The sequence below is a fragment of the Toxorhynchites rutilus genome, chromosome 3 (genome assembly GCF_029784135.1).
Source record: "Toxorhynchites rutilus septentrionalis strain SRP chromosome 3, ASM2978413v1, whole genome shotgun sequence".
NCBI classification, from domain to species: domain Eukaryota; kingdom Metazoa; phylum Arthropoda; class Insecta; order Diptera; family Culicidae; genus Toxorhynchites; species Toxorhynchites rutilus.
In genome coordinates, this window is record NC_073746.1 from 41,176,894 (window position 1) to 41,189,059 (window position 12,166).

The 12,166-nt window shown below is 37.8% G+C and overlaps 1 protein-coding gene across 1 annotated transcript; it reads left to right on the top strand.

Moving 5' to 3' along the window:
- The first annotated feature begins 6,474 nt into the window (after window positions 1-6,474).
- On the top strand, window positions 6,475-8,255 carry LOC129778999 (odorant receptor 45b-like). The gene is made up of 6 exons (XM_055786230.1): window positions 6,475-6,891; window positions 6,949-7,162; window positions 7,214-7,486; window positions 7,545-7,644; window positions 7,705-7,959; window positions 8,024-8,255. The coding sequence occupies exons 1-6, from the start codon at window positions 6,591-6,593 to the stop codon at window positions 8,087-8,089; spliced, it is 1,209 nt and encodes a 402-aa protein (XP_055642205.1). The 5' UTR covers window positions 6,475-6,590; the 3' UTR covers window positions 8,090-8,255.
- Window positions 8,256-12,166: the final 3,911 nt, after the last annotated feature.

The following is a 12,166-nucleotide window of genomic DNA, read 5'->3' on the forward strand; positions in this document are numbered from 1 at the left end:
CCGATATAGTGGCTCTCAGATTTTCGTCAAAAGTGGTAGTTTTGTTCTTTATCGCAAATTATTAGACCCGTATTTTTTATTTTTTTGTTAGGGTGAGCATTTACATTTTAGAGTAGTCCGATAAATCCATTTCTTCGCATTTTTGCCAAAAATGGCTTTTTAAAATTTAAAATTTAAAATTCATAACCTTCGAACCACTGAACCAATTCAGATGTTCGACACATCAAATTAAAGCCAATCATCTGGTCTTTTTTGGAAAAATACTACAGTTGCAGAAAATTTGAATTATGTTTCCGTTATTATCGATTGTATTTGTTTTTTATAGTTTTCATGGTCTCGGCACTATATTTTTTATATTTTTTCTATAGGTATAGGTATTTTTTATATTTAGTATAGGTATAGTTTTTCAAAAAGGACCAGGTGATTGGTTTTAATTTGATATGTCGATCATCTGAATCGGTCTAGTAGTTCAAAAGTTATCAATTTTTGAAAAAAGTCATTTTTGACAAAAATACGAAAAAAATGTTTTTGGACCACCTTGAAATGGAAATGGTGACCCTAACAAAAACATAAAAAATACGAGTCTAATGGTTTGCGACAAAGAACAAAATTTCCACATTTGACGAAAATCTGAGAACCACTTTATCGGTTTGGCATGGAATGGCTGTATATATAAATGAATTTCTGTCTGTCTGTCTATCTGATTCTTATGGTCTCGGAAACTACTGAATCCATCAACATGAAAATTGGTATGGTTTTCCCCCCTCTCTAAGGGAGGGAGCTGCCATACAAATTAAACACAAATTTCTACATTACTCGAGAATTAATCAAGCAAATGAAACGAAATTTGGCATATGGAGGTTTTGGGGTGCAATAAATGTTTCTATGGTGGTTAGATTCTCCACCACCCTCTCTAAGGGGGGGCTGCCATTCAAATGAAACACAAATTTCTGCATTACTCGAGAATTAATCAAGCAAATGGAACCAAATTAGGCATATTGAGGTTCTAGGATGCAATAAATGTTTCTATGGTGGTTAGATTCTCCACCACCCTCTCTAAGGGGGGGCTGCCATACAAATGAAACACAAATTTCTGCATTACTCGAGAATTAATCAAGCAAATGATACCAAACTTGGTATGTGGAGGTTTTAGGATGCAATAAATGTTTCTATGGTTGTTAGACTCCCCACCCCCTCTATAAGGGGGGGCTGTCATACAAATGAAACTCAAATTTCTACACTACTCGAGAATTAGCCAAGCCTGTCATAGAAATGAAACACAAATTTCTGCATAGCTCGAGAACTAATCAAGAACAATTTGGGATGTGAGGGTTTTTTGGTATGAGAAATGTTTCTATGATGGTATGACACTCCTCCCTCCTCTGGAATGCAGAGGGGGTCCCATAAAAATATTACACATATTTCAACCAAAAATATGCCAACCAAACATGACAATTGAAAATTTTCGGAAAACTGTGAAGGAAAAAGGGAAAATTCGGAAAAGTAAATTTCGATATTTTCTACAATTACAATTACAATTACTACAGTGACAGCTAGCGAAATTGATCTTTGTTCGAAACTGGAAATGGATTTTAATGTGATGAAACGCACTCCTATATCTTCTTCTATCTATACCAACAAAAAAGTATCGCCGAATGTGTTGATAAGAGCAAAACTCGAGGAAGGAATTGTCCGGTTTAGGGTTGAAACATGTTATTTGCAAGTGGTTGAACAATCTTGAACGAGAATTGTGTCTGAAAATAATCTGATATTATAATGATGGATTTTGGTAGAAATACTAGGAATTTTATAGTAAAAGGTAAATTAAACGGGATCGATTAGAAGATCATACAATGAACAGTTCTGCGATTGGACCCATGAACTTGCTCATAGCAAGAAAACGTGAATGTTTGAAGGCATTGATAACAAAAAACAAATTTTGGGCGGGACGAAGTTTGCCGGGTCAGCTAGTCTATATAAATAAGAATGAATCGCCGAATGTGTTGATAAGAGGAAAACTCGAGAAAGGAATTGTCCAATTAAGGGCTGTATTCATTGTATCATGTTTTCTGTATCACACAATTAATCCATGTAACGGACAAATCTTGCACGAGAATTGTGACTGAAAATAATCTGATATTATAATGTTTTGGCAGAAGTACTGAAATTATATAGTAAAAATAATTTTAAAGGGTAGATTAGAAGATCAATCAATGAACAGTTTTGCGATTGGACCCATGAACGCGCGTTTAGTAAGAAAACGTGGATGTGATAACGAAAAATTAATTCTGGGCGGGACGATGTTTGCCGGGTCAGCTAGTATCAGAATAAAAATCAACCGCAGTGAGTTGATACCACAATCAGTCGCAACCGGGGCGGAAGAGTTGATTAAGTCAGCGTTAATCATATGTTCAGCTATAAATGGTTTTTTTTTATAATAAATGGACTCACAGTCCTGAATTATTCTAGAATCGAATTCCACAAAATCCGGAGACATGGTCGAAACAGGCTCCGAGGCTTTATGCAACAGGAACCTTAAAATTCATAATATGGATGTTAAAGTAAGTTCGTATCTATCCATTAACACTCACTTCAAGTGTTTCTAGATTCACTGAGGTAACCCATACATATTCCGGATTGATTGTTCCGGCGGAAGTGGACTTTTTCGATATGAACTAAACCCAATCTTGAGATGTATAAAACTAGCTAATGTGAATTTTAACTGTGATTATCGCATTAAAATGTGTTATCACATTCGACCTTCTATCTGCACTTATCCTAAATAAGGTGAATAGTGTTACTTTTCTTCTCGCTTCTCAAATTCGTCTTATTCGTAGCTAAGTTTTGTTTACGAATAAAATATATATGAAAATATAAGAAAGACATGTATATTGTATATTTTTAGGAAACAATATGAATGTGAGAGTTTATAGGATGCTTATTAATTGTTCTCAGCATCGATATAATTACTTTTCTCTCAATTTAATCTGAATAGAACAAATATTAGAGATACACTTGGAACAGAAACATTTGAAAATTTTTGAAAATAATTGTTGGCACCCTGGAATATGACGGTTATTAGTGCTTGTGATGGAAATTTGTGCCGCACCCTATCACGATTTTACGCGGTTTATTACGCGGATTTTCCAATTAACCTGACTTCCGTGAAAATAAATGATTCTATGATCGCAAACAGTGCATCGCTTGTTGAATTTATTCAATCGGTTTCTGGAGCATAATATTGTTCCAGATGATTGGAGACAAGTACGAGTTATAGCTATTCAAAAACCCGGAAAACCCGCGTCCGACTTCAATTCGTACCGCCCAATAGCAATGCTGTCTTGTATACGGAAATTGTTGGAGAAAATGATCTTGTTTCGCCTTGATCGATGGGTTGAAACGAATGGCCTACTCTCAGATACACAATATTCCGCAGGGGCAAGGGGACGAATGATTGTCTTGCGTTGCTTTCTTCAGAAATTTAAATGGCTTACGCCGAAAAAAAACAGATGGCTTCAGTATTTTTGGACATAAAGGGGGCCTTCGATTCTGTTTCAATAGAGGTTTTGTCGGACAAATTACACTCTCGGGGTCTGCCGCCTCTATTGAATAATATGTTATATAACTTGCTTTGTGAGAAACATTTGAACTTTTCTCACGGAGATTCGGCAGTAAGTCGGGTCTCCTACATGGGACTCCCCCAGGGCTCATGTTTAAGCCCCCTTTTGTACAACTTCTATGTAAGCGACATCGACAATTGTCTTACACAAAATTGCAGCCTAAGACAACTTGCAGATGATGGAGTGGTGTCTGTCGTAGGATCAAAAGAATCCGACCTGCAAGGACCCTTACAAGATACTTTGAACAATTTTTCAACCTGGGCCATTGGGCTAGGGATCGAATTCTCCACGGAGAAAACAGAGATGGTGGTTTTTTCTAGGAAGCATAGACCAGCAAAACCAAAGCTTCAACTTTTGGGTAAACCGATCACTCATGCTATGTCATTCAAGTATCTTGGGGTCTGGTTCGACTCCAAATGTACTTGGGGGGCCCATATTAGGTATCTGAGTAAAAAATGCCATCAAAGAATAAACTTTCTCCGTACAATTACCGGCACCTGGTGGGGAGCCCATCCCGAAGATCTTATTATGTTGTATCGAACTACTATTCTCTCAGTGATGGAGTATGGCAGTTTCTGTTTTCAATCAGCTGCCAAAACACACCTCATTAAACTCGAGCGAATTCAGTACCTTTGTCTCCGTATCGCGTTGGGATGTATACCCTCAACGCATACCATGAGTCTCGAGGTTTTGGCAGGCCTACTCCCACTAAAAGATCGCTTCAATTTATTACCTCTTCGGTTCTTCATCCGGTGTAAGGTCATGAACCCATTGGTGATCGGAAATTTTGAGCAGCTGATCGAGCTAAATTTTCACTCCGGATTCATGAGTTCATATCATGAATTCATCTCCATGCAGGTTGATCCTTCTTCGTATATTCCCAACCGTGTTTGTTTTCCTGACTACATTAATTCCTCTGTGCATTTTGATCTGTCCATGAAGCAAGATATCCATGGATATTCAGATTACCAACGATCGAGGATCGCTCCAACGATATTCGATGAAAAGTATGGGGGTATCAATTGTGATAATATGTACTTTACTGATGGGTCCACTATAAACGAGTCCACAGGATTTGGAGTGTTCAACGAATTTTTTAGCACCTCACACAGTCTTCAGAATCCTTGCTCAGTGTATATTGCTGAATTGGCAGCAATTCATTGGGCGCTGGACAGCGTCGCCTCACGACCTGTTGAACACTATTACATTGTAACGGATAGTCTTAGCTCTGTCGAAGCTATCCGTTCAGTGAGGCCGGAAAAGCACTCGCCGTACTTCCTTGAGAGAATACGAGAAATTTTGAGTGCTTTATCCAGACGCTGTTATGTCATTACCTTTGTCTGGGTCCCTTCACATTGCTCCATTCCGGGTAATGAGAGGGCTGACTCATTAGCAAAGGTAGGTGCAATTGAAGGCGATATTTATCAGCGTCAAATCGCTTTCAATGAATTTTATTCTTTAGTCCGCAAAAATACCATCGCTAACTGGCAACGCAAGTGGAATGAAGATGAATTGGGCCGGTGGTTTCACTCGATTATCCCTAAGGTTAGCCTCAAACCGTGGTTCAAAAGTCTAGACTTGAGTCGGGACTTTATTCGCACCTTCTCCCGACTCATGTCCAATCACTGTTCGTTAGACGCGTTACTCCTTCGTTTCAATCTGGCCGGTAGCAGTCTCTGCATTTGTGGCCGAGGTTACCACGACATCGAACACGTTGTTTGGTCGTGCGAGGAGTATCTTGTTGCCAGATCGAATTTAGAAAACTCTCTTCGGGCTAGAGGAAGGCAGCCCAATGTGCCGGTGAGAGATGTGTTGGCTGGTTTAGACCTTGATTACATGTCCCAAATATATGTCTTCCTAAAAGTTATCGATCTTCGTGTCTGATTGTCCTTATATCCTTATATTCTCCTTTTCCTTTTCCTTCGCGAGAAATCAAATCCCTTCTTATTAACAATAGAATAAGGTGAAATGTAAATACATATTAGATATAAGATAGGCTTAAGAATTGAGTGTAATGAATGTGAGTGTGAATGTGAGAGTGAACATTGTCAACATATCCTTTTATCCCTTCCTTTTCCTGAAGAAAATACGTCACCCTTCTAAACTCGAGTAGACCGCGAGTAATCGGTTTTCTACACCATTAACATTAGAATTAAGGAAAAATGTTTATATATACTTGTAACAATACAGTCAGGAGTTTGGCTCCTTTAAACTTATGTAACTGAGCCTGTAAAAATAAACGATTTAATAAAAAAAAATCGCAAACAGTGACAAATGAATGACAAATAATAGATGATGAACATTCGCTGAATCCGTCACAGGAAAAACCTTCAAATTTCTGTCTTGGTGGGTGAAATAGTATCTCGTTTCACTCTTCAAGAAGGTCTATATTTCTTCCCCCTTGTCACTTTGCTTCTATATGGGAGAACAGATGTTGAATGGCATGCATGTTTATGTGTAACCGAGGCAAATCGATGTCATAATTTTGCGTTAAAAATATATGCTTTTATTTTTGTCGATAACTGAGCGCAGAATAAAACACATTTTAAATCACGCAATACAAAGTACCAAGGATTGGATTGTATGAGTGGGACGGGAGTAAAACTAAAATAGTTGAACCAAATAGATGTTTTGATCTCTGCTAACTAGTAGGAATGAAATAATACGGCTGAACCTCTTTGATGAAACCGTCATGCGAAAAGCTCAATTCGTTTAATTGCATGGTTCCACAAGCTCATATTAGAAGCATTAGTTTATTCATGAACTAGATAATCAGCGCACTATGCCAGAATCAATCCGATATAAGTTCAGTAATATTCCAAGGGAACACATTCTAGATCATAGAATCGTGGAATACGAACAAGCTATAGCGCTAAGTGATACAGTCTGACGTTCTAGAAGACCGAAATTTTATTAATCAGTGTTGATTTTTGTAAACGTGATTCGTTATATTTACTCCATTTTTTCAATATGGACCTCCCAGCCGAACTGCAAGTGATGCCGTTCAATCTTCGGCTGATGGAACTGGTCGGAATGTGGGGACCAACGAGCAAAACCTATCGATTCTATTTGTCTTACAGCTTCGGTATCATGATGATACTTTTTCCAAAAATTTTCCTCGGAATGGGAAGCGATCGGTTCGATGATATCGCCAAAGGATTGAGCGAGTTGCTGTTCCAGACGAATCTGTACGTGTCGGTTGCGATTTTCGCAATCAAGCGATCGGCATTCGAGCGGATGGTTGACATCCTGAGTGAAATTTTTAGGAAAGGTAAGCTACAATCAGTTGTTCGAAATCGATGCTCAAATAGGGAGTGATTGATTACAGTTACGGGTCCACAGCACCCAAGAGAATGTTACGAAATGATTTGCGAGCAAAATAAAAAGAACGATAAATTCGCCAAATTCTACGCACTCAATTGTTGTTTCGGACCGTTTGTTTACACTATACCTGCGTTCACGACCACTTACCTACGATATTTTTCCGCCAGTGGGAACTACACAGAGGAACCTCTACGCTTCGAACTGCCAATGGAGCAAGAGTATGTATTTAACGTTTTCCGAACTACCGATATTGATAGTATGTTTCATAGATTTTATGGACTACAAATCCGGACCAACTTCGTACACTACCATATCTTCCTGGCGTTAGGTCAGGTGGTCTATTGTTACTGTGCGTACATTTCGGTGATCAAGGTAACTTCGATGCTGATCCTGATCAAATACAGCTCCTTAACCTACCGATTGATTGCTGTTCAAATACGTTATCTGCGCCTACAGTTGATCATGGAGAAGAAAGAAGATTATGCTAAAATGAAAATTGAGCAATTGGTGAAGATCGTCCAGTTGCATGAAAGTGCTTTCGAGTGAGTTGAGTGTCGGCTCCATGATCATGTGTTTTCTAATGAATTTTCGGTATTGTAGAATGACGAAACTGGTAGAGGAAATTGTCCATATTCCGATGGCAATGCAATTCATGACTTGTATTATGGTTTGGTGCTTGATCATGCTCTATGTTTCTACGGTAAAAATTCTTATGATTTCGTGGACATTCACCACAACTTATCGTAATCCGATCTTGCAGAACATAACGCTCACGCTGTTCAACTTGATGGTCCCATTCTGGCTGTCCGTTATCGAAACCTATGGCTTCTCCTATCTCGGCACGGAACTTATGCAGGAAGCGGCAGCGGTCGGTACCGCCATCTACGAGCTGCCGTGGTACGAAGATTCGGTCGAACTGCAGCGGTACTATCGCCTAATTATACAACGCACCCAGCGTACGACAGGCGTTACGGCGGCGAAATTTTTCTACGTTGGGATCGAGAAATTCGGGAGCGTGAGTAGCAGTGAGAAAATAAGTGATCCCAATATAAAATTTGAGTGTTTTTTTTTTCTTTTAGGTGGTCAATATGTCATACACTTACTATCTGGTGCTGAAAGACGCTCTCAGTAAAAACAGTCAGTGATGCAAAAGATGTTTTAGTTCCCCAGTGTAATTTTTCTCTCGTTGTTGGCTTTAGTCACACACACTTTGTTTTTTTTGTTGCAGCTTTAAACTGTAATTGTATCAGGTATTCAGTTATTTCAGTACAAATTTTACGTTTCTTTTCAAACTTACCCTACCGGTTTCGACAATCCAGATTTATATGAAAAAAATCGCTTTGCGCTTGTTACAAATCAATAAAATCCTAAATCATTGGTATTGATATAATGTTGAGAAAATAAATTATCTTGTAAATATTACTTTTTCAGGCCTGATTCCCTCCGTTAGTCTGGCCGCTCATCTTGAAAACAATTTTTTTTCAAAAATCGACTCTCTGGAACTGAAACTCTGAGACGTTTTTCGTAATACAAGGTAAAGGTATGGTTTAGGGTACCAATGAAAACGCCCGTCTCGATTTTTCATACGGAACTTCCTGAGAAATGTTGATTTGCACAATAAAATACCCTATGCAAAATATTAGCTCAATCGGTCTTCAAGTTCAAGTGTCGCAGACGTCAAAATCAGTGTTTTTTTAAAAACCGAAAGATCACCCAAGCGAGGAGTACACGATATCGGGGTTTTATAAAAAAATTTTGATGCCAAATGTCTTAAAATTGCATGAAACGTCAAAATTTATTGTTATCTATATTTTTTTTTGGTCAAAAATTAACTTTTTGGCACTCGGTCATTTTCCGTCAATTTCTGACAAAAAAAGTAATATTTGAAATACTAAAAAAAATAAAATTTAAACTGTATGTAATTGGTTCGTAATAAGTTCTTCAAGGAGCGTTAGCGTCAAGAAGCACACCTGTAGTAAATGTCCAACCACTACGGAAGAAAACAAAGAACGGATGATGAAATAAAGACGCATGTGAAACTGAGCTTCAGTTACTGAATACCATTTCGACAATTCTAAATTGGCTTCGAAAATATATCATGTCCAGGTAGAAGTGTATTATCTAATATAATTTCTGAAGAGGTCCAAATTAATGCTGACAAATGACTGGAAAATGATGAATAATATATTCCATTACTTTATATTTAATCCTTGTACAGTACTCGTTTGCTAACTGGGTTGGTAGAGGAACCCAATTATCGAATCCCACTTACTAACTGAGCTGAAATGTAAAATCCCAAATGAAACTGATGAGTACTCCAATGAAATGTTTGATTGGCGCTGTGAAAACAAACCGACAATATTCTTTTTTTATTTTATTACTTTGCAACTGTCAGTTGGTTGTGTCCCATTCCTCCGAAAACCATTCACCCGAAACACGTTTACCCGAAGCACATTCACCCGAATGTAACACATACCCGAATGCAACATTTACCCGAATGAAGAAGGAAAAATTCCGTCAAATCAGATTATGAGTTTTGTCGCATCTTCTGTTGATAAATAAGGTTGAATCAAAACAACATGGAAAAATATCCAAAATACGAATTTTACTTCGACATCGTAATGAGAAAATTCGAAGCATATGTTGAAGACATCGCTGTGTCATTTTCTGAAATTAGTGTAGGCACAATTGAAATGCCATCTTCTTTTCTTTCCGTATTGCTCTTTAAGGTCAAGAGATCATTCAGAAATGGCATGGGTTACAAAATATTCCGAAAATTAAGCAGGTAATTTTAAGATAAAAAATATAAATCACCGACCGAGCGTTAGCGAGCGTCGGACGGCATACGTTTACCTGGTGCATTACGTTTGGCCGGTTAATTATGCATGTCATGTATTGTTGATGTCTGGTTACAAACGTGATGCACCAGATAAACGTGTGCCGACGCTCGCTAACGCTTGAGGTCGCCTCGGTTCCTTATCCTCATTTGATGGAGAAATAAATTTTACAGGTAAACTTCGATATAACGTACATTTCACTTTCAAAATCGTACGTTGTATTGAATTGTACGTTATATCGAAGCATAATAAAGTACTCACAAACGTAGTCTATAATACATTATTGTGTTGCTGTTTTAGTCAAGTTAATGAATAACTTCAATCAGAAGACGAAGCCAGCCTTTCTCATGATGTTTCCCTTCGTACTGTCGATTAAAGCTTGATTCATTTAGAATCTGCAATCACACAACCAGCTGTATTTCGAGTTTGATTGAAGGTACAAAACTTGTTTTACCATCACAATACAGATAATTCATTGTTCTATCAGAAAAAAAATATTGAAAAAAAATTTACTTCACACTTTGAAAAGGTGTACGTTATATCGAAGTTTCCCTGTATTATGAAAAAAAAACTCTTTGAATGAAAATGAACGTACCAGACAAATATGACAAATATCTTTATATAACACTCATCAGAAATAAATATACAAATACTTCCTAATAATAAAATTTGCTTATCATTCAAATATATCCTTCTTTCGGGTAAGTGTCGCATTCGGGTAGTTGTTACATTCGGATAATTGTTACATTCGGGTAATTGTTGCATTCAGGTAAACGTCGCATTCGGGTAAAGTGTTAGTTCGGGTGAGTGGAATTCGGGTGAATGTCTTTCGAGTAACTGTCTTTCGGGTGAGTGGGTTTCGGGTAAATGTGACACAATTCTGTCAGTTCCAGTGAACAATGCTCTCCTAACAAACAGTTCAGTGTCGGTCCCTAGAGACAAAAGAAAATCCATGAACGGCTACTGTATTGAAAATTTACATACATGAAGCACATGATGATGAAACTGGCATACACTGATATACACTTTCATCTTGCGTCCGATGTTGTCGCATCATGGGTATGAGTTCTTGTCTCTGATGCATGCTATACTAACTGGTATACGCGTCACCGTCACGAAAGAAATGTCGAGCGATTGCGTCTTGACTGTTTTGCTTCGATGTGTCTTGGGTATCCTTGAAAGCTTTTTACAATTGTTATACCTCACACTCATTAAAAATATGAATAAACCGAAAAGACGAGTGGATAATGTCGGGAACATAACCGGAGTGACGTAGGACTATACAAAGGGGACAGCTTTTGCTAAATATATATTTTAAATATATTGTTTTATTTTCTTCTCCTACGTGAATACCTACCTATCTACCTGAAAAATGGATTAGTTTACTGTTTACTCTTTATGAACATGTTGGAGGGTTCTAAAAAGGACATTTTGTGTTGTGTTTTTGCTTTTAGTTTTTTTTGCTATAGTTGATTCTTGATTTTGTTCAAAATGTTCAACGCCGGGCATCTTTTGGCGTATGCACATATCGTACAATCAAAATGATGGCTGTGATAGGGAATGCATAGGTGATCATCAGCTCATTCACTATCATATATTTCACTATTAAGCACATTATCGTACCTTAAACTGAGGTTTCGGAGACGAATGAATTGTAAGATTTGTATCTCCGCAAACAAAGTAAATAGAAATGAAAAAGAACTGAGGTTTTGGAGACGAACTCTACGATCTGTCGAGAATTAAACGAGCTATAAGCGTTCTGAAAAACCAACAGTAAATTAACACAGGATTAAAGTCCTTTAAAATAAGAACAGAGCAGCAGGAAATACATAGCTCATCATGTTGCTCCTTAGTTATGTTTCTATACAATGCAGATGTAACGTCAGTCAATTTTCAACATCAGATATCAACCAAAGAAAGCAGTTCTTGGTACCGAGAAAATTCGTTAATGCCATCCTGCATACAATGTGTTGTAATTTGAAGCCACTTTTAATTCGGAGACCATGCATGGGTTTGTGAAAACTGAATGATCAATTTAAAAGACCCCAACCACCAATAAGTTCAAGAACAAGCATAAACAAAATAAATCAGTTTATATTATATGTCATATTATGTCACTTTAGAATGCATTGGTATTGTGAAAAACTTTTAATAACTCTTCTTTGAAAGGTTTAATCGCGCTGAAAAGCGCCGTGTTTTACGGTGGCTGGTTTTGCCACCAAAGAGGTCTGTATAAACAAACTTTTTCCTTCTTCTACCTGCTGCCGTTTTGCGATTGCGTTTGCCACTCGCTGAAACTAGTTGTTGCCACCGAACCGAATGTGCTGTGTTCTGAAGACGGGTTTTCTTATTGTCGTGAGCAGCTTTGCAAGCCATCTCGAGCAC